Source organism: Heterodontus francisci, chromosome 17 (assembly GCF_036365525.1).
Source record: "Heterodontus francisci isolate sHetFra1 chromosome 17, sHetFra1.hap1, whole genome shotgun sequence".
NCBI lineage: Eukaryota > Metazoa > Chordata > Chondrichthyes > Heterodontiformes > Heterodontidae > Heterodontus > Heterodontus francisci.
This window is the reverse complement of record NC_090387.1, coordinates 88,282,018-88,304,938: the sequence shown is the minus strand read 5'-3', so window position 1 is coordinate 88,304,938 and position 22,921 is coordinate 88,282,018. Positions and strand designations below refer to the sequence as shown.

At 47.1% G+C, this 22,921-nt stretch overlaps 1 protein-coding gene across 4 annotated transcripts in view; it reads left to right on the top strand.

Annotated features, from left to right (window-relative positions):
• The window catches only part of LOC137379114 (oxidative stress-induced growth inhibitor 1-like), a 39,049-nt gene extending 16,675 nt beyond the window's left edge, over positions 1-22,374 (top strand). For 3 of the 4 annotated variants that reach the window (XM_068049817.1, XM_068049818.1, XM_068049819.1), the window contains exons 3-6: positions 2,543-2,679; positions 9,832-10,023; positions 18,355-18,446; positions 20,221-22,374. In XM_068049817.1, the coding sequence (XP_067905918.1) occupies positions 2,543-2,679; positions 9,832-10,023; positions 18,355-18,446; positions 20,221-21,310 (1,511 nt within the window). In that variant the 3' untranslated portion in view covers positions 21,311-22,374. Of the gene's footprint in view, positions 1-2,542; positions 2,680-9,831; positions 10,024-12,121; positions 12,481-18,354; positions 18,447-20,220 lie in introns of those variants that run through there. The other variant, XM_068049820.1, reaches the window with a different exon arrangement.
• Positions 22,375-22,921: the final 547 nt, after the last annotated feature.

The window sequence follows — 22,921 nt, the reverse complement described above, 5'->3', positions numbered from 1 at the left end:
CAGCTATTTAGAGTTATTCCCTAACAGCAGTTACTCACCAACCAATCACCTTGCAGTTTGCTGTGACATCACTGCTCACTTTGTTTTCAAACTTCGGCATACCTGGACTCCTCTCCGCTGCTCTCTCGGATGTTAAGTGCTCTAGGCCGCGATCTTCGGCCTCTATTTATCCGCTCCTCGCTTCGTGTTCTTCCCGCAGGTCCGCTCCTCTCCGCTGCTCTCCCAGAAGATAATGCACTGGATGGAATGTGGTGAGCTGCTCTTGGAGCTGTTTCATTGGCTGGATTTACAGTGAGGCACAGCAGTTAAAATAGCGATCAGCCTGTGTATCCCATTAGCCCGAAATCCCACTCTGAAGAAGCTTCTTGTTGCTTCCTTTCTCTGGGATTTCCATTTCAATCCAGCCTTGAGCGACAACCTTTCAGGTGGCCCTGACAACATCCCGGCTGTAGTGCTCCAGAACTAGCTGCGCTCCTAGCCAAGCTGTTCCAGTACAGCTGCAACACTGACATGTACTCGACAATGTGAAAAATTGACCAGGTATGTCCTGTCCACAAAAAGCAGGACAAATCTTCTCCGGCCAATTACTGCTCTATCAGTCTATTCTCAACCATCAGCAAAGTGATGGAAGATGTCGTCGAAAGTGCTATCAAGAGGCACTTACCAATAACCTGCTCACCAATGCTTAGTTTGGGTTCAGCCAGGGCCACTCAGTTCCAGACCTCATTACAGCCTTGGTCCAAACATGGACATGGAGTGGTGAGGTAAGAGTGACTGCCCTTGACATCAAGGCAGTGTTTGACTGAGTGGGGCTTCAAGGAGTATTCATAAAATTGAAGTCAATGGGAATCAGGGGGAAAACTCTCCAATGGTTGGGGTCATAGCGAGCACAAAGGAATATGGTTGTAGTTTTTGAGGCCAATCATCTCAGTCCCAGGACATTGCTGCAAGAGATCCTCAGTGTAGTGTCCGAGGCCCAACCATCTTCAGCTGCTTCATCAATGATCTTCCCTCCATCATAAGGTCAGAAGTGGGGATGTTCACTGCTGATTGCACAGTGTTCAGTACCATTCGCAACTCCTCAGACACTGAAGCAGTCCGTGTTCACTTGGAGTAAAACCTGGACAACATTTACACTTGGGCTGTTAAGTAGCAAGTGACATTCATGCCACACAAGTGCCAGGCAATGGTCATCACCAACAAGAATCTAACCTTCTCCCATTGATGTTCAACGGCATTACGATTGCTGAATCCCCCACCATCAACATCCTGGGGGTGGGGGTGAGGGTGGGGTCATTATTGACCAGATACTTAACTGGACCAGCCATATAAATACTGTGGCTACAAGAGCTGGTCAGAGGCTGGGAATTCTGCATTGGTTAATTCAGCTCCTGACTCCCCAAAGCCTGTTCACCATCTACAAGGCACAAGTCAGGAGTGTGATGGAAAACTCTCCACTTGCCTGGATGGGTGCAGCTCCAACAACATTCAAGAAGCTCGACACCATCCAGGACAAAGCAGCCCACTTGATTGGCACCCCATCCACAAACATTCACTCCCTCCACCACCGACGCACAGTTGCAGCAGTGTGTACCATATACCAGACGCACTGCAGTAACTCACCAAATCACCTTCAACAGCTCCTTTCAAACCCGCGACCTCTACCACCTAGAAGGACAAGGAAGAATTAAAGTAAAAGTGACCCTGATCCTTCCTCTAATGTCCAGTTAGAATTTGACTCAGTCAGTACCAGAACTGATTGAGCCAAAAGCTGGTCAGTACACTTCCATTAATAACTTCCAATGGGTCCCAACTAAGACCCAAGAGTTAAAAGGAGTTGTGGATTCAGAAAATGTTTTCATTTAAACCATTCTTGGGATGTGGGAATCACAGGCAAGGCCAACCATTTATCAGCCATCGCTGATTGCACTCGAGAAGGTGGTGGTAAGCGACACCTTCTTGAACCACCGCAGCCCATGTCATGCGGGTACACCCACAGTGCTGTTAGGGAGGGAGTTCCAGGATTTTCACTGATCGATAGTGAAGGAACAGTGATATAGTTCCAAGTCAAGATGATGAGTGACTTGGAGGGGAACTTGCAGGTGGTGGTGTTCCCATGCATCTTCTAGCTGGTAGAGGTTGCAGGTTTGGGAGGTGCTGTTGAAGGAGGCTTGGTGAGTTGCTGCACTGCATCTTATAGATGGTACACACTGCTGCCACTGTGCTCCACTGGTGGAGGGTGTGACTGTTTAAGGTGGTGGATGGGCTGCAGATCAAGTGGTCTGTTTTGTCCTGGATGGTGTCATGAATACACAATAAGCTCCATGTACTTTCGAAACCCACCCGGTCATTAATCCCTCATTGTATGCTGTGAACAGTGGTTTGGTGTGGAATGTGTGGAGTTAGTTTTATTTCACACTCCTCAATCACCTGAATTAACAAACTGGCCGCAATCTCAATCTATTGTCTAATTTGGAATCTCAATTAAAGTTAAAACAAGCAGAGTGAGTTCACAACAGTTGATCATTTTTTTTGTAAACAGGGAATGGACCCTCAGCCATTTGTCTATCGTACTTCCTGTCTGGATATCGGCCTTACTTCAAGGAATCTTCAATCCATCCTAATCCCATTCTTCAACGGAAATTGGAGCAGAATCTGGGAATATCCATCATCGAACAGGTAACAGTAAACAGAACTGTTTGAGTTGCAGAGCAAATGTCAGGAAGTCTCACTCGCTCTCTAGCTCTTTCTCTCTCAGCTTGATTTTCTACTGTATTTTGAACCTGACATTTATAGAATTAGAATAGGGATAATGGGCAGGCAATCTAATTGACAGAATGTAACTAGTAGTGCCTGGCAAGGGTCTATGTTGGGGCTTCATCTATTCACCGTATTTATTCAGGGAGTTAGTTGATGGGATAGAAATCCTCAAATCCAGATTTCTCAATGGCACAAAGATAGGTGGTATTGTAAACAGTGTAGATTGAGGTGTAACATTACAAAGACAGACTGATAGATTAATGGGCAAAACTATGGCAAATGGATTTCAATGCAGGCAAATGTGAGGTCATCCAATTTGGACCTAAAAAGAATAGAACAGAGTCTTTTCAAAATGGTGAAATGCTAGCAACAGTGAAGGTCCAAAGAGACTTGGGGGTCCAAGTACACAGATCATTAAAATGCCAAGAACAGGTACAGGAAATAATCAAAAAGACTAAAAAAAATGCCGACCTTTAGATTTTTAAAATTCATTCATGGGATGTGGGCGTCGCTGGCCAGGTCAGCATTTATTGCTCATCCCTAATTGCCCTTGAGAAGGTGGTGGTGAGCTGCCTTCTTGAACTGCTGCAGTCCATTTGGGGTAGGTATACCCACAGTGCTGTTGGGAAGGGAGTTCCAGGATTTTGACCCAGCGACAATGAAATAACGGCGATATAGTTCCAAGTCAGGATGGTGTGTGACTTGGAGGGGAACTTGCAGGTGGTGGTGTTCCCATGCATTTGCTGCCCTTGTCCTTCTAGTTGGTAGAGGTTGCGGGTTTGGAAGGTGCTGTCAAAGGAGCCTTGGTGCATTGCTGCAGTGCATCTTGTAGACGGTACACACTGCTGCCACTGTGCGTCGGTGGTGGAGGGAGTGAATGTTTGTAGATGGGGTGCCAATCAAATGGGCTGCTTTGTCCTGGATGGTGTCGAGCTTCTTGAGTGTTGTTGGAGCTGCACCCATCCAGGCAAGTGGAGAGTATTCCATCACACTCCTGACTTGTGCCTTGTAGATGATGGACAGGCTTTGGGGAGTCAGGAGGTGAGTTACTCGCCTCAGGATTCCTAGCCTCTGACCTGCTCCTGTAGCCACGGTGTTTATATGGCTACTCTAGTTCAGTTTCTGGTCAATAGTAGCCCCTAGGATGTTGATAGTGGGGGATTCAGTGATGGTAATGCCATTGAATGTCAAGGGGAGATGGTTAGATTCTCTCTTGTTGGAGATGGTCATTGCCTGGCACTTGTGTGGCGCGAATGTTACTTGCCACTTATCAGACTAAGCCTGGATATTGTCCAGGTCTTGTTGCATTTCTACACGGACTGCTTCAGTATCTGAGGAGTCACGAATGGTGCTGAACATTGTGTAATCATCAGCGAACATCCCCACTTCTGACCTTATGATTTAAGGAAGATCATTGATGAAGCAGCTGAAGATAGTTGGGCCGAGGACACTACCCTGAGGAACTCCTGCAGTGATGTCCTGGAGCTCAGATGTCTGACCTCCAACAACCACAACAATCTTCCTTTGCGCTAGGTATGACTCCAGCCAGCGGAGGGTTTTCCCCCTGATTCCCATTGACCTCAGTCTTGCTCGGGCTCCTTGATGCCGTACTCGGTCAATTGCTGCCTTGATGTCAAGGGCAGTCACTCTCACCTCACCTCTTGAGTTCAGCTCTTTTGTTCATGTTTGAACCAAGGCTGTAATGAGGTCAGGAGCTGAGTGACCCTGGCAGAACCCATACTGAGCGTCACTGAGCAGGTTATTGTTAAGCAAGTGCCGCTTGATGACACTGTTGGTGACACCTTCCATCACTTTACTGATGATTGAGAGTCGGCTGATGGGGCGGTAATTGGCCGGCTGGACTTGTCCTGCGTTTTGTGTACAGGACATACCTGGGCAATTTTCCACATTGCAGGGTAGATGCCAGTGTTGAAGCTGTACTGGAACAGCTTGGCTAGGGGCGCGGCAAGTTCTGGAGCACAGGACTTCAGTACTATTGCTGGAATATTGTCAGGGCCCATAGCCTTTGCAGTATCCAGTGCCTTCAGTCGTTTCTTGATATCACGTGGAGTGAATCGAATTGGCTGAAGTCTGGCATCTGTGATGCTGGGGACTTCAGGAGGGGGCTGAGATGGATCATCAACTCGGCACTTCTGGCTGAAGATTGTTGCAAATGCTTCAGCCTTATCTTTCGCACTGATGTGCTAAGCTCCCCCATCATTGAGGATGGGGATATTTGTGGAGCCACCTCCTCCAGTTAGTTGTTTAATTGTCCACTGCCATTCACGGCTGGATGTGGCAGGACTGCAGAGCTTAGATCTGGTCTGTTGGTTATGGGATCGCTTAGCTCTGTCTATGGCATGCTGCTTACGCAGTTTGGCATGCAGATAGTCCTGTGTTGTAGCTTCACCAGGTCGACACCTCATTTTGAGGTATGCCTGGTGCTGCTCCTGGCATGCCCTCCTGCACCCTTCATTGACCAGGGTTAGTCTCCTGGCTTGATGGTAATGGTAGAGTGGGGGATATGCTGGACCATGAGGTTACAGATTGTGGTTGAGTACACATCTGCTGCTGCTGATGGCCCACAGCGCCTCATGGATGCCCAGTTTTGCATTGCTAGATCTGTTCAAAATCTATCCCATTTAGCACAGTGGTAGTGCCACACAACACGATGGAGGGTATCCTCAATGTGAAGGCGGGACTTCGTCTCCACAAGGATTGTGCAGTGGTCACTCCTACCAATACAGTCATGGACAGATGCATCTGCGGCAGGCAGATTGGTGAGGATGAGGTCAAGTATGTTTTTCCCTCTTGTTGGTTCCCCCACCACCTGCCGCATACCCGGTCTAACAGATATGTCCTTTAGGACTCGGCCAGCTCGGTCAGTCGTGGTGCTACTGAGTCACTCTTATGTCAGAGGACTATAATACAAGTGGATAGAAATCATTCTTCAGCTATATAAATCCCTGGTTGGACTACACCTGGTGTACTGTGAGCATGTCTGGACACCACACCTTAGGAAGGATATGTTGACCTTGGAGGGAGTGCAGTGTAACTTTACCAGAATGATAGTTAGACTCCAAGGGTTAAATTACGAGGTGAGATTACACAATCTAGGGTTTTACTCCTTGAAATTTAGAAGGTTAAGGGGTGATTTGATTAAAGTTTTCAAGATATTTAGGGGAACGGATAGGGTAGTTAGAAGCTATTTCCACTAGTTGGGGAGTCTGGGTTTTATCCAACCAGCAGGAGTGGGAGTGGAGGCGGGGGGGGGGGCAAGAAAATCCTGATAGCCGTGCTCACCTGGAAACCAGACGTTGTGACGTCAGTTCCGGAATTTGCATTGAATTGAGCCAATTTTATGCAGTTTCAGATTTAGTCAATGGTGCACGGGGGATCACATGCCTTCAGCTGCCCAGTGTTTAAAGGTGGCGGCACTGAGGCGAAGCCTCGGTGACACCGTTGGAAAGCAGGCATGGGGAGCAGTGGATAAGGGAAGAAGAGAGAGCAAAGGCCATTGTCAGCCTGCAGTGCTGGGCTCTCTGCACGGGTGGGCGCAGTCTCAGGTGCAAGGGTCGGGTGGGCGCAGTCTTGGGTGGAAGGGTTGGGTGGGCACAGTCTCAGTTAGATTAGATTAGATTAGAGATACAGCACTGAAACAGGCCCTTCGGCCCACCGAGTCTGTGCCGAACATCAACCACCCATTTATACTAATCCTACACTAATCCCATATTCCCACCAAACATCCCCACCTGTCCCTATATTTCCCTACCACCTACCTATACTAGTGACAATTTATAATGGCCAATTTACCTATCAACCTGCAAGTCTTTTGGCTTGTGGGAGGAAACCGGAGCACCCGGAGAAAACCCACGCAGACACAGGGAGAACTTGCAAACTCCACACAGGCAGTACCCGGAATCGAACCCGGGTCCCTGGAGCTGTGAGGCTGCGGTGCTAACCACTGCGCCACTGGGCTCTCTGCAAGGGTGTGCACTGAGGAGCATTAGCATGTATTCAGAGGGGAGTAGCAACAGGAAGATCCCAAGGCAAGTTCGCCTCTGCAGGGACAGCACTCTGGAGGGGTACTGGTCAGATGGATGGGTCTCATACATCTCGTCTTTGTGGACCCCCGTGCCACGCAGCAGCGGCTCAGAGGGAGGGAGGGCCAGGATCCTGCTGGGCATGCCCATGAAACTCCAATAGGAGAGTGGCAGCAGTTGGCCATACCAAGAAGAGCCTATCCACGCCAGAGATTCCACCAGACTCGCCTCAGCTACCTCCAGATGTCCGAGCGGCAGTGTCAGCGAAGACTGCAGCTCTCCAGGGAGGCCGTCACGGACTTATACACCATACTGCAGGACAAGATGTGACCCATGGGCTTTGGTTGATACCCAGTGCCTGCAGCCCTGAAGATCACTGTTGCACTCAATTTCTACTCGTGTGGCTCCTTCCAGGGATCCACTGGGGATATTGGTGGGGTTTCCCGGGCTGCAGCCCACTGCTGCATCAAGGAGGTGACCAATGGTCTATTCAAGAATACCAGTGACAGTGTGCGCTACCAGACCGACCTTGACAATCAAGCAGAGAGGGCCTTCAGCTTTGGGGCCATCGCTGGATTCCCACAGATGCTAGGTGTCATCCACTGCACACATGTGGCCACCACCTTCAACATTTACTCCCTCCACCACCGGCGCACAGTGGCAGTAGTGTGTACCATCTACAAGATTCACTGCAGTAACTCTCCAAGCTTCCTTCAACAGCACCTTCCAACCCCGTGAACTCTTAACACGTAGACGAACAAGGGCAGCAGACATATAGAACCACCACCACCTGCAAGTTCCCCTCCAAGCCACACACCATCCTGTCTTGGAACTGTATCGCTGTTCCTTCACTATTGCTGGGTCAAAATCCGAGAACTTCTTCCCTAACAGCACTGTGGGTGTACCTAATTCACAGGGGCTGCAGCGGTTCAAGGCATTGGCTCATCACCACCTTTTCAAGGGCATTTAGGGATGGCCAATAAATACTGATATTGCCAGTGATGCTCACATCCCATGAATTAATATAAAAAAATCCCTTTCAATATTATTTCTGGAATCAGCTTCTACCACCTCTTCAGGTAGAGTGTTCTTATTAGCTTCCTTTTCCTGTTGTATTTTAATCTCTGTATCTTTCGTCATCCAGAGAGCTCTAGATTTGGATGCCCCTCCTCTCCACTCACGGGATTGTGTTTAGTCTGTCCCCAAACTATCTCTTCCTTAAAGGCCTCCCATTGCACATTTAATGACCAATTTTTAAAAATGCAGGAACTAGGACTTTTGTGCGTGATTTTTAAGATGCTCATTCGGTTGGTAGGGCATTAATTAAAGATAGAAACTTCCTGATCAAGAACCCAGCCTGAGAAGAACTGTCTTCTCCAATAGTCTGCCAGAATGGAGTGATTTTGTTTTCATTCATTAACACTAGAACAGGGTTAATTTCTGGGAGTGATATAGTTCTCTAACACTGAGAGATGGAGATGGTCGGGCAGGGGCTGATTCCCTAAGGATGATTTTCCAAATACAGACGACCAGCGATGAATCCTGGCTGTACTGAGGAAACCAGCATCAATTCTATTTTAGTTTCCTAGCTCATTGGTTTGGACTTTCCCACTGTGGGTGTTTGGGGGGCTGTGGTGGGCAGGATTGGGTGGGTAGTCACACCATTTGTTTTTTCATTCTCAGGATGTGGGTGTCAATCAAAAGTTGCCCAGAGAAGGTTATAAATTTCTTTCCAGTGGTTTCACACAACTGAGTGTTTTGCTAGACCACTTCAGAGGGCAGTTAAGAGTCAGCCACGTTGGTGTGGAACTGAAGTGACTTAGAGTCCAGATTGGGTAAGAACAGCAGGTTTCCTTTTCTAAAGGACATTAGTGAAACAGTTGGGTTTTATGACAATCTGACAGTTTCCTCGTCAATTTTACTAATCCCAGCTTTTTATTTCCAAATTTTTCAAACTGAATTCAAATTCTCAAACTGTCCTGGCGGGATTTGAACTCACTTCAGTGACAAGATAACATTCCCATTTGCATGTGTAATCATATTTCCGAACTGTGAAGGTAGCTCAGGCTGACCATTGTCACTGCACCAATATCTCTCCAATTTACCGGGACCCATCCTGGCCTCCTGCAAGCTGAGCTTGGGGAGCCACGTTTCCTAATTCCAGTTTACCCCCATCTCTCCTTAAATTACTGACTCTTAATGGTCCAGTCACACAATATTCATCTCAAGTAACCATTTGTCATGCGTGAGCTCAAGTCATGTCTGTCAGTAGGTTATTCAACCTGGGGAACATCACAGCTGACCCTGTCACCCAATGATCACATTCATTTCATGGGGATCATGGAGCAGGAGCCATGGTTGGTCACACTGATGTCAATCATAGGGTGACTATGAAAGGTCCCCAGCTCAGGTTGGCTAATTCATCAGACACAAGAGATCAAACCTGGAATCTCATGTTGCCTTTACTCACTGAGACATCCACTCTCTCATACAAGGATTGTGAGCTGCTTTTCTATTGGGTTGCATTTTTATTCATTCAGTAACCAAGGACAAGGACTTATGAAGCAAGGCACCACCAAGCTTGTCGAGAGTTGAAGAGAAGAAAAAGCAAAACACCAAGGAACACTTAACTAATGCCAATATTAGTGTTTGAATACTGTCGGCTGTAAAATGAGAGACAGATTGAGGGACGTGCGGAGTATGCACAGGAAAGGAATGAATTAGAGCAGGACACAGTCCAATGGATCTTGATTTCACCACAGAGCAGAGGAAGAGTGTGTGGGCCTGGATAGTTGGAACTGAGGTGGAACAAGAAGGGAAGTTTCAGAGTAAGACTGATTTTAGTGTTGATAAAGAGGGGGACCAAAGAAGTTGGGATGGAAAGGTTAGAGGCTCTGAGTTGGAGAACCAGTTCTCTGTTGGACTTCCTGTCATAGATGTTGGAGATCTCGATAGTTGGCAGTTCTCCCATTACACATTGGTCCATGGGTATTCCTTACACCCTTCTTCCTTTGCCCTGTCTTGTTAGGATTTGGAGTTCCTGTCTGAAGGGCTGGAGGGGCGTTCCCATAATCCGGTTGCCATTCTGTTTGACTCCCTGCTACGTCCCAATGCTGATTTAGGTGTATCCATGGATTCGGTGCTAAGCTGGAGGCACGAACCCGACCACTACATTCCTCACCTGGTCCTGGGCAAGGGACCACTGGGAGGGGCTTGGCATGTAAGTATAAAAATATCTCTAAAGACAATTCACAAATGTGTTGCTTCCCATACCTCTTTGTCCACGTGCCCTGTTTGTTTGTACTGGTGGGATTGTCATGTATTTCTAACGCACCCTATCACACTCTTCACTGAAATGTTTAGAAATTGCAACAGGGAAACAGGCCATTTGGCCCAACCAGTCCATGTCAATGGTTACCCTCCACGTGAGAAAATATCCCAATCAAGCCTGTTCCCATTTCCTTTTATCCTCTTTTTCTTTATCCACAGACGTAATTGTATCTTCAACGTTGTCATAGTTTCTGCCATAACCAGTAACCCTGGAAGTAAATTCCACAGCCCCACATCTCTCTGTTCTAAATCTCTTACATTTAACTTGTATTTCTGGCTCCTCAGTTACTGGAAACACTCTGATTCTATCCACTTTGCCTCATCCTTTCATAATTTTAAAACTTCTACTATATCGCCCCGTATTCTGAATTGGTTGAAACAAAAAAAAGACCCAATATTTTCTTGGTATTTATATTCCTCCGTCCAAGGCAGCATCCGAAAGAATCTGCAGTGTTCCCTCTCGAAACTCTCAATATGCTTCCTATAGTATGAAGACCAATACTACAGACAGCACTCGAAAAAAGCTCTTAGTAAGGTTTATATAGGCTGATCATTACCTGTTTGATTTTATATTCTATATGTCTTGTGTTAACATCTAGATTTCTAGCAACTTTTTTTTACAGCCTCATCCGCCTGAGGTGCTGCCATTAATGTCCTGTGAACCTGCAACCCAGTCCCTCTGTTCTTCCACAACTCCTAGTACAGATACTCCTGAAAATACTTCCCATGAAATGAATCAATGTTTCTGAGGCGGAATCCAGTCAGTTTGAGATAATGACTGGCCGACAACAGGAAAGAGCTGCAGTCTTGAGAGGAGAGGAGGGAGGGAGAGATTGTGTGTGGGGGTGGTGTTGGGTGGGGGCGATAAGATATCCTGAGGGGAAGGAGCTTGACATCGTGGGCCGGGTGGGAGATTGTGGGTCGGAGGGAGGCGATCACGGGGAGGGAAGCAGGTTAGTTTGACCGGCTGGGGGAAGCGCTCCTGCACCTCCTGCCCACTAGCAGTGCTGGATCCGGCCATTCTCCCCTCCCTTCAGCTGCCGGGATTCCCAAGCCATTGCTTTCCTGTCCCACGGCCATTAAATCCACATGGCTGCTAAAACTGGAGGCACGCATCCTCATTGACATATTTAAATAAGTGAGTCATCTCCATTTGAAACATAAGTGGCCGTGCTTGAAGTGGGTTGGAAACAGGTTTCAGATTTGTGGGATTTTAAAACCCCATTTCCCCCATCACCTCTGACAGTGCAGCATTCCCTCAGTACTGGACTGAATGCCGGCCGAGGTAATAGCCCCAAGTTCCACACTTGAGCCTGAAACACACAATGATCTGACTGAGGGACAAGAGTGATACCTACAGAGACAAGCTAGCACTGATATAAGCATTAACCATGAACTATGAGATAGATATATGAATATAAGGGTAAGTTCAGTGCTCCCGCATTCCCACTGGTGAGCCATGTACAGAAAGAGTGGACTCGGAGATAGGGTTACAGTACCTAGTGCACCCAGATCAGGTACAGCATAGGTTAGATACAGAGTAAAGCTCCCTCTACACTGTCCCATCTCCCCCTACCTTGTTCCAACCTCTGAACCACACACTATGCTGCTTCAATGTAACGCCCATTTCTCACACCAGAAAATAAAAGCAAAATACTGCGGATGCTGGAAATCTGAAATAAAAACAAGAAATGCTGGAACCACTCAGCAGGTCTGGCAGCATCTGTGAAAAGAGAAGCAGAGTTAACGTTTCGGGTCACTGACCGAAACGTTAACTCTGCTTCTCTTTTCACAGATGCTGCCAGACCTGCTGAGTGGTTCCAGCATTTCTTGTTTTTATCTCACACCAGACATCCCTGTAACCGTTGAGTGAGATCGCCAACTTGTTGCAAATTCAGGCCAGTTTTGTGATAACAACAACATCATCAATGTGTGTGCTGAAGATATTCAGCTCTACCTCACTATCACTCAGGACAGTATGGTTGAGCCTCAGACACTTGCCAGGGCGAAAGTTGGAGTTGGTGACTGGGGAATGGAGTTTGTGCCAGGGACTGAAATCTTTGGTCAAGATTTCACGGGACTCAGCAGGAAAGGGAAGGTGGAACTGGAAGTGGCTGGTGAAGGCCCTCCTGCTCCGACTCCCATTTCCACTGGAATCTTGTGCTGGCCGGCCAATTAACGGCCAGCAGGTGAAGTGGCCGGGCTGGCGGTGGGCCTTGAGGTGGCAACTGCATCGTCAGCTGTCACGGAAGGAGGTGCTGGCGGCATGTTGAAAAGGCCACCAGCACCGGAGCCCTGTATCATACTGTGGCCAGCAGGAAGCCTGAGACCAGTTGTGGAAGCTGAGGTGAGCCATCCTTGGACTAGGGGTGTGAGTTTGCTTGGTCAGTATGTTTCTCACGAAAACTGCTCCTTAGGAATGTGCCATGTCTGGGTGATAAGAAGAGTGTTGTTGAAGCCTGATGTCTCTTTCTGTTATTGCACTGTACCAGCTGCAAGGCCAATGGTGAGATAGATATGTAAACGAAGGATTGAAAATTACTGTATCTTATTCGTTTAAGAGCAAAAATTAAATTGTAATATTATTGGTGCTTTAGAATGCAAATTAAGGATTGAAATATTGTTGTAAGATTATTGGTTGCAGAATAGTATAATTGCCACTGTTTGACTGTAATTCTTTAGAACATCGCACTGAGTCTCAATGTGAGCTCTACTGTGTTTGTTCTCCTTGTGCACAAGTTACTAAAAGTTGGTTGCGAGTACTCCCCGTGCCAAGTCTGATTATTTTACTACAGTTTCTTCGACAGTTTCTTGGAGGTCCCACCGAGATGACGAACACCCGGAGTGCTAGCACGGGAGAATAGCGTGGTGCCTCGCGGGTCAACAGCTCGATGACCACGGCTGCCTGATTACCTGTGTAGCACTACCGGGGTAAGTCAGAAGTTGAGGGAGGTTAGAGTCCCCCTCAGAGGGAGGTTGGAGTCCCCCTCGGAGGGAGGTTAGAGTCCCCCTCAGAGGGAGGTTAGAGTCCCCCTCAGAGGGACGTTAGAGTCCCCCTCAGAGGGAGGTTAGAGTCCCCCTCGGCGTTAGAGTCCCCCTCAGAGGGAGGTTAGAGTCCCCCTCGGCGTTAGAGTCCCCCTCAGAGGGAGGTTCGAGTCCCCCTCGGCGTTAGAGTCCCCCTCAGAGGGAGGTTAGAGTCCCCCTCGGCGTTAGAGTCCCCCTCAGAGGGAGGTTCGAGTCCCCCTCGGCGTTAGAGTCCCCGTCTGGATCCGGAGAAGTCTGATTATTTTACTACAGTTTCTTCGACACAGTTACCATCCTCTTCAGCCAGCAACCAGACCCCTTCAGCCTCCAGCCAAGGAGCCCATCAGTCTGCACCATGCCCATGCCACCTGGGCCATGCCACTATAATAGGGGTATCCTTCCAGTGGGTTCTGAAACACTACCCAGTCCATACCCCCTCTCAGACCCCTCTCCAGTGAGCTCCCTAACAAAACGAATAACTCCTCAACGGGGCCTCGACCCCAAATAAATAGTTGCCCTACTCCTTCCTCGCAATGAAAGTGAAACGCCTCACTGCACGGCTGCCGAGTGCAGCAACACCAACAGCCGCTACTCCGTTCCCGCCTTTTAAAAGTTGCTGAGGCTCTGACCCCCTGTAATACCCGTGCGGTAGTCAAAAACTTCAGAGGGGCTTGGAAAATCGGTTTCAATTGCCTCCCTAATCATTTCTAATTGCTCATTTTCAAAACACAAGTGGAGTCCTCACACGACTTGCCGTCTGCTGTTCGTGAAATTGCGTCCTGGCCACCCCACCCCACCTCAATCGCCATCTGTTTCTTTTCCCGTAAAATCCCCGCCATTAGTTTTGATCTTCCCAAGATTTATTTAGAGGGAATTTCTGTTCATCCAGTACTGGATGTTGGACGAACAGTCTGAGAATTTAGAGATGCTGCGGGGGTTGGGACAGATGGTAGTGAGGGAGAGCTGGGTGTCGTCAGCGTTCATATGCAAACTGACATGGTATTTTCGGATTATGTCGCCAAGGGGCAGCATGTAAATGAGAAATTGGAGGGGGCCAAGGATAGATCCTTGGGGGACATCAGAATTAACTGTGCAATACTGGGAAGACAAGCCATTGTAGAAGATTCTCTAGCTATGATTAGATAAATAAGAATGGAACCGGGAGAGTGCAATCCCAACTCGCTGGATAACAGTGGAGAGGCTTTGGAGCAAAATAGTGTGGTCAGCTGTGTCAAAGGATACAAGAAGGTCATAATGGATGAGGAGGGATAGTTAATGCTTGTCACGGCATATAGGATGTCATTTTTGATTTTGATAAGAACCGTTTTGGTACAATGGCAGGGGCGGAAACTAGATACGAAGGAATCAGAAATGGAGTTCCAAGAAAGATGGGCATAGATTTGGGAGGTGACAACATATTAAAAGGGAAATAAAAGGAAGGTTGGAGATGGAGCAGTAGTTTGCAAGGATTAAAGAGTCAAGGATTTGGTAGGGAAGCTGCTGGAGAAGATACTGAGGGATAGGATCTATTCCCATTTGGAAGAAAATGGGCTTATCAGTGATAGGCAACATGGTTTTGTGCAGGGAAGGTCATGTCTAACCAACTTAATAGAATTCTTTGAGGAAGTGACAAAGTTGATTGATGAGGGAAGGGCTGTAGATGTCGTATACATGGACTTCAGTAAGGCGTTTGATAAGGTTCCCCATGGTAGGCTGATGGAGAAAGTGAAGGCGCATGGGGTCCAGGGTGTACTAGCTAGATGGATAAAGAACTGACTGGGCAACAGGAGACAGAGGGTAGCAGTGGAAGGGAGTTTCTCAAAATGGAGACGTGTGACCAGTGGTGTTCCACAGTGATCCGTGCTGGGACCACTGTTGTTTGTGATATACATAAATGATTTGGAGGAAAGTATAGGTGGTCTGATTAGCAAGTTTGCAGATGACACTAAGATTGGTGGAGTAGCAGATAGTGAAGGGGACTGTCAGAGAATACAGCAGAATATAGATAGACTGGAGAGTTGGGCAGAGAAATGGCAGATGGAGTTCAATCAGGGCAAATGCGAGGTGATGCATTTTGGAAGATCCAATTCAAGAGTGAACTATACAGTAAATGGAAAAGTCCTGGGGAAAATTGATGTACAGAGAGATTTGGGTGTTCAGGTCCATTGTTCCCTGAAGGTGGCAACGCAGGTCAATAGAGTGGTCAAGAAGGCATACGGCATGCTTTCCTTCATCGGACGGGGTATTGAGTACAAGAGTTGGCAGGTCATGTTACAGTTGTATAGGACTTTGGTTCGGCCACATTTGGAATACTGCGTGCAGTTCTGGTCGCCATATTACCAAAAGGATGTGGATGCTTTGGAGAGGGTGCAGAGGAGGTTCACCAGGATGTTGCCTGGTTTGGAGGGCGCTAGCTATGAAGAGAGGTTGAGTAGATTAGGATTATTTTCATTAGAAAGACGGAGGTTGAGGGGGGACCTGATTGAGGTGTACAAAATCATGAGAGGTATAGACAGGGTGGATAGCAAGAAGCTTTTTCCCAGAGTGGGGGATTCAATTACAAGGGGACACGATTTCAAAGTGAAAGGGGAAAAGTTTAGGGGGGATATGCATGGAAAGTTCTTTACACAGAGGGTGGTGGGTGCATGGAACGCATTGCCAGCGTAGGTGGTAGACGCGGGCACGATAGAGTCTTTTAAGATGTATCTGGACAGATACATGAATGGGCAGGAAGTAAAGAGATACAGACCCTTCGAAAATAGGCGACAGGTTTAGATAGAGGATTTGGAGCGGCGTAGGCTTGGAGGGCCGAAGGGCCTGTTCCTGTGCTGTAATTTTCTTTGTTCTTTTGTTCTTTGATTAATTTTTTGAGGAGAGGAGTGATAACGGCAGATTTGAAGGAGAGAGGGATAGTACCTGAAGCGAAAGAACCGTTAACAATATCGGCTAACATGGGGCCAGGAAGGAAGTTAGATGGTCAGCAGTTTAGTGGAAATAGGTCAAGGGAGCAGGAGGTGGGTCTCATGGAGTTTGGAGACGGCATGAGGGGAGGTAGGAGAGAAACTTGAGAAAGATGTGAGTTCAGGGCTCGGGCAGTGGGGAATCCTTAGACTCAGTTTGGCTTGGTGGGCTAAGGGAAGGGGAAGGATGTGGCAGTGGCAGCTTATTGGATTATCTTAATTTTAGTGACAAAGAAATCCATGAGCTCCTTGCACTTATCGTAGGAAGTGAGGGTGCAGGAAACACGGGAGAGGGGTTTAAGAAAACAGTTTGCAGAATGGAAAAGAAGCTGGCGGTTACATTTGCATTCCAGGATGAGCTTGGAATAGTGAGAAGTTCTGACAGATGTGAGTAAGACCTGATTTTTGTGGTCCAGCCAGATCTGGCAGTGAATGTCAAAACCAACTGGCAGCCATACCCGTTTAAATCTGCATCCCATGGACTTAAGGAAGCGGAGATGAGGCCCATACAGGGGAAATGGCTAGGGGAGAGAGAGAGAGTAATGGTTTAATGGGGACCAGGCCATCAGAGGTAGAGGTGAGGGCGTGGTTGAGCAAATCAGTAGCTGCAGAAATGTTGTGGTAAATCGAGGACGGAAAACAGTTGGAATTTTGAAAATGCAGTTGTAAGTGAATTGGGAGAGGATTTTTTCAGAGACAGGCTCAGAAGGAGGAGGAAGGAAGAGGTGAGTGGAGAGTGATACAGCACCTCAATTTTAACACTCTTTTCTTTGTTTTCAAATCCCTACTTGTCCTCTCCCCTCCCTACCTCTATAACCTCCTCCAGTCCTACAACCCTCCGAGATCTCTGAATTCCTCAAATTCCGGCCTCTTACACATCAAATTGGTAAATATGCCTTTGGCTGCCTAGGCCCTAAACACTGAAATCCCCTCCTGAAATGTCTCTACCTCTCTCTCCTCCTTTAAGATACTCCTTAAACCTACCTCTTACTACAAGCTTTTGGTCATCTGCCCTAACATCTCTTTACGTGCTTGGTGTCAGTCCAGTGAAGTGCCTTGGGACATATTTTTTATTTTTTTATTCTTCCATGGAATGTGGGCACCACTGGCCAGACCAGCATTTATAGCCAATCCCTAATTACCCTTGAGAAGGTGGTGGTGAGTTGCTGCCTTGAACCACTGCAGTCCATGTGGCTTAGGTACAATGCAGTTAGGAAGGGAGCAGGATTTTGACCCAGTGACAGTGAAAGAACGGCGATATAGTTCCAGGTCAGGATGGTGTGTGGCTTGGAGTGGAGCTTGCAGTTGGTGGGTGTTCGCATGCATCTGCTGCCCTTGTCCTTCTAGGTGGTGGAGATCACGGGTTTGGAAGTTGCTGTTGAAGGAGGCTTGATGAGTTGCTGCGGTGCATCTTGCCTATGATACCTACTGCTGCTACAGTGTGCCGGTGGTAGAGATAGTGAATGTTTAAGGTGGTGGATGGGGGGGGCCGATCAAGTGAACCGCTTTGTCCTAACTGGTTTAGAGCTATTTGAGTGTTGTAGAAGCCGCACTCATCCAGGCAAGTGCAGAGTATTCCATCACTCTGTGCTGACTGTGCCTTGTAGATGGTGGACAGGCTTTGGTGAATCAGGGGGTGGGTTACTCGCTGCAGAATTCCCAGTCTCTGACCTGCTCTTACTATGTTAAAGCTGGTATACAATACTTCTTGTTGTACATTATCACGAAAATTGCTTGCTTTGGAACTGCCATTTTTCATAGAACTTTTCGCTCGTGACATTATTAATCATTAACTTGGAACATCATAAAGTGCCAACTTCAGGACGAATGACACAAGGTCAAAGTTTGACTAAGAAAACTTTTTGGGGTGATAACTCTAGTTGTTTCAGTACTGTCCATGTGAGGACCAAATGACTAACTCCTGCTTTGCACTCACCCCTGTTTGGTTTGGACCCAACTTAATTAGTCCAATCCACTGAGAGGTTAAGTATGTTCCTTTACTGTGCAGCCTTTTTACCTCATGGATTTTGTTTGACTTCTTCAGACTGAAGTTAAAAGAGGCAGAAGCACCATATAGAGTGATTGATCTTTGGGGATGGTTAACTGGTCCATGTGTAGATGTGATCAATAACTCCACGCAGGTTGAAAACAAGTTTGTGAAGTGGCTTTACTTTCATGTAGGAAAAGCACAGCTGCTATTCAGGACTAACCTTCCATTGTTCTTGTCCCCATGACAGTCTATTGAGGGATCCATGGTCACCCTCAGTCTTGGTGACTGGATGGAGCTGCCTGACCTTCCCTTCAGGAACTGGATAAGGGTGAAGAGAAGGTGAAAGCTTTTCTATGTTTTAAACAATAGCACATGCACACAATATTCGCCCAATTTTGTCCCCACCTCCTCTGAAGACACTGACTCCTTGCTGATTTACAGTATGTCAGTACTTCAACCAAGTGGTCCTGGACAGGAATTAATAAAGGAGTAGAAATGCTAGCTAATTGTTGGCCCTTGACTGTTCCTCTAGCACCAGTGTTCTAACCTGGGACCCATGCTTGATCTGTGTCGCTCAGGGCCACACTGAGACCCAAATTAAGAATTCTTGAGTTCAGAGCACCAAGAACGTTCACAGCCTTTCCCTACTCCCACACAGCCCCTCCTCCATCCCACCCCTATTCCAGTGGAGAGGTCTGGGCTGTTCCCTGGTGCTGGGACTCACAGTCCCTGTTGGGAGGTTCCTTCTTCCAAAGGGATGGTGGAATGAGTTCCTAAGGGTGGAACAGGCCAGCAGCCTGTTGAGCACAGATTGTCACCCGCTGCAGATGTCCATGTTTGTCTGGGGTCCCTGGGCACAGGTCCTGTAGGCCTGTGTGTTAATGTGCTCCTGGACACCCTGGTCAGTAACTTTAGCAGCTGAGCACTTGGGGAGGTCACAAGGACACATCAATGAGGTGGATCTTACTGTTACTTCAAGATAAAAAAAATGGGAATGCAAGTAATCCACTATCGCCTGACAGCACAGTGAAAATTCACCCAATGTTATAAACATTGGACACACCCTGAATTACATAAATTGAGCATCCAGGGGCCATTTGAGGTAACTCCTCCATCTCAAACAATTTAAAGGGAATGTTACTGGATTCATAAGCCAGAGAACGGGAGTTCAAATCCCACAATGGCAGCTTGAAAATTTAAATTCTGTAAATAAAAAGTTGGCCTCAGTGACAGTGACCATGAGGCTGTCAGATTGTCATAAAAACCCAACAGGTTCAGTGACATTCTTCCCCAGTTTGGTCTCTTGCAGGGCTCTGCTCCCACATCGATGTGGTTGTGTCTGAACTGTCCTCTGAAGTGGCCCAGGAAGCCACTCAGTGGTTTGAAATGCAGAAGTTCTCAAAGGTATCTAGGGATGGGCAATAAATGCCAGCCTTGCCAGCAAAACCCACATCCCGAGAATGAAAACTAAAAAAAAACCTCTGTCAAAGTTCATTGTGTGTTGTGGAAGAATGAGGAGAAGTTGCAACGTGTCACTGATCAATGATCTGGTTTCCAAGCTCTTCAATGTGGAAATCTAACAGCACAGGTCAAGTTATCCTGTTTAGGAAGCAGTGAGCTCTGGAATTAGAGGTCACCATGGAAATCCGGGTGCTAACTTGAACAATAGGGCCAGTTCAAACAGAATGGACACTGGGGTTTCAATGGAGTCACCTATCACTATTCCAAATAAGGAATTGCAATCAGTTATTGTGTATTGGACATCATTTGAATAGGAATAACATATGGAATAATGGAGAGTGGGAATGTTTCCAAGATACCAAACTAATTGAGGGGTTTAGATGGTCTTATATTGAGATTATAATTAATAAACACCTTGGATTGGGTTAATGTCTGTATCTGGTATTAATTCATACACAGGTTGTACAGTGCCAGTTGGGAGACACTGGTTGCTGTTGAGAGTTTAGTTGGTCTGAGTTATTCGAAAGTGTTGTTCTCATATACTGAGATCACTAGCTTCAAGAAGCTGGCTGCCCTCCTTGACTGAATGTTCAATGGTTTGTATTTTCTCTCCCTCGTTTGGTCTCTGACAGTGATTGGAATTGTCTTACAGATGCCTGCGGACTGACAGGGCCATGACAACAGACATTGCCGAGTATTACCAGCATTACGCCAAAGTCAAGGGTCTGCGGGAAAACTTTGCGTGTGGCACTGTCGTGACTTCAGTGAGAAGGGTCAGTCCAAGTTCCAGTGAGGAAAACCAGGCACATGTGACCACAGACAATATGACAGGAGTTCAGACCTCTCACCAATCCACCTGCACAAGCCTGTTTGAGGTGAACGGTTACAGCAAAACAAAGGATGGTTCACACAAGGCTTTCTGTATCTATGCAGAGAAGGTTGTCTTGGCAACAGGGACATATGACAGCCCTTCTTGGCTTGGGATTAATGGTGAAGACCTTCCATTTGTTCATCACACAACTTCAGAACTAGAAAATACCCTCAAAGAGCAGGAGATGGGAGTGAACTTTGACCCCATTCTGATTGTGGGGGGCGGCCTGACCGCCGCGGATGCTGTCATCTCTGCTCACCATAGCAACGTCCCAGTGATCCATGTCTTCCGCAGAGACGTCAATGACCCAGGCCTGATATTCAATCAGCTTCCCAAAGTGATGTACCCTGAGTATCACAAAGTTCACCAGATGATGACCCAGCAGTCCTGCACGACCACAGGGCCCTATAAAGGATACCTCAGCCTCCCCAAACACCGAGTGCTGTGCTTCACCCCTGACAGGAAGTGTATCCTTCAGGACAAGGCATCAGGTGAAAGAAAGACATTCAACATCTCCATGGCTCTAATCCTGATTGGCTCAAACCCCAATTTAACATTTCTGCCCAATCAGGGAAGGTCATTGGCAGTCAACACGGAGTTCCCAGTTAACAGCAAACGTAATCCAGTAGACGTGGACAGCTTCACGTACGAGTGTGTGCAAGAGCGGGGACTCTACGCTCTTGGCCCCTTGGTGGGAGATAATTTTGTACGTTTCCTGCAAGGAGGGGCTCTGGCTGTCACCAGCACTCTGCTAAAAGATAGACATGGTACTCAACATCCAATCCACAGGCAGCCTCTGATCAGCTGGCAGTTACATTGTGGCATCTATTCTGGAGTTGTGCCTGAGAAGAAATCATTAAGGTTAGTGTAAGGTCACCTTCAGGAAGTCCAATAATTCTTTCCATTTGCCCATCTTTATAGTGCTTTCCAAACCCTGGGTGTGAGGCCACACCTGCTTCCAAATCCAGGCTGGTGCTACTCTTTGTTGAGCTATCAAGAGTGACGTGGCTGAGATGGGCAACTCAGCTACAAATCCCGTACTACATAACAACGTGGCCAGTTACCACTGGCTGCCTGGCTTCGGGCAGAGAAATGGATGATTGTTTTGAATATATCTGTACCATAACTATCTCCATTACTGTGCCTATCCAATCCAATTCAATTTTAAAGTTTGTAATACTCCATGTTATTTAAGGGGATCATTAACCCTTTCATATTCAACAGCATCCTGAGAGTAGGCTATGTACAAGGAAAAGAGCAACACCCCAGTCCGGCTTTTCTATGTGTCTGGAAGCCTCAGACAGATGCCCTGCGAATCCCAGATAGATACCCTGGGAACCTGAGACAAACACCCTGGGAATCTCAGACAAACACCCTGGGAACACCAAACAGGCATACTGAGAACCTCAGGCAGACATCCTGAAAATTGCAGACACACACCTTGGGAACCTCAGGCAGGCACAATGGGAATACCAGAGACCTTGGGAACTCCAGACAGATATACTCGGAATTCCAGACAGACATCCTGGGAATTCCAGGCAGACACCCTGGGAACAAACAGACAACCTGGGAACACCAAACAAACATCCTGGGAACCCCTGGAAGACCCTGGGAACCTCAGAAAGACATAATGGGAACACCAGACAGATACCCTGAGAATTCTAGACAGACACCCTGGGAACTCCCAGACAAACAGCCTGAGAACCAGGACAATACAGAATTACCCGGGGTCTCTGAGTTTTTCTCACTGTGTCCTCATTTGTAATACTGCCTCTGTGACAGCCCATTCAGTAGCAGAGACTTTTGCTCTAACTTGAATTCTGGTGTCCTGCTGTGTAATGTAAGCTCCTAACTATTGAGCATAATTCTTTTTTACAACACCTACAATTTGTAAAGAATAAAATTATTCAAATAAAATAATATTTTACAATGAAACCCTCAGCTTCATGTTTGTGTGAAAAAGGTAATATTGTGATTTGTAAGAAATTATTATTCCAATCGAGTTTCTGGCGAACATTTTCTGTCCAGAAAGATCAAGAATAATTTTGACCTCAGATGATAATGTAAAACCAACACGATCAGCTGGACTTCAATTAAACACCTCTCCTGGTTTCAGATCCCATTGAAGTAAATGGGCGAGGTATTTGATGGGTGGATCAGCTGGTACAATATCCAATGATGTCAGTATTAACCGCCAAGTATGTTAGTGCTGCAGAGTGGAACATTTTTCAGGGACAGCACAGGGTTAGATACAGAGTAAAGCTCCCTCTACACTGTCCCCATCAAATACTCCCAGGACAGGTACAGCACGGGGTTAGATACAGAGTAAAGCTCCCTCTACACTGTCCCCATCAAATACTCCCAGGACAGGTACAGCACGGGGTTAGATACAGAGTAAAGCTCCCTCTACACTGTCCCCATCAAATACTCCCAGGACAGGTACAGCACAGGGTTAGATACAGAGTAAAGCTCCCTCTACACT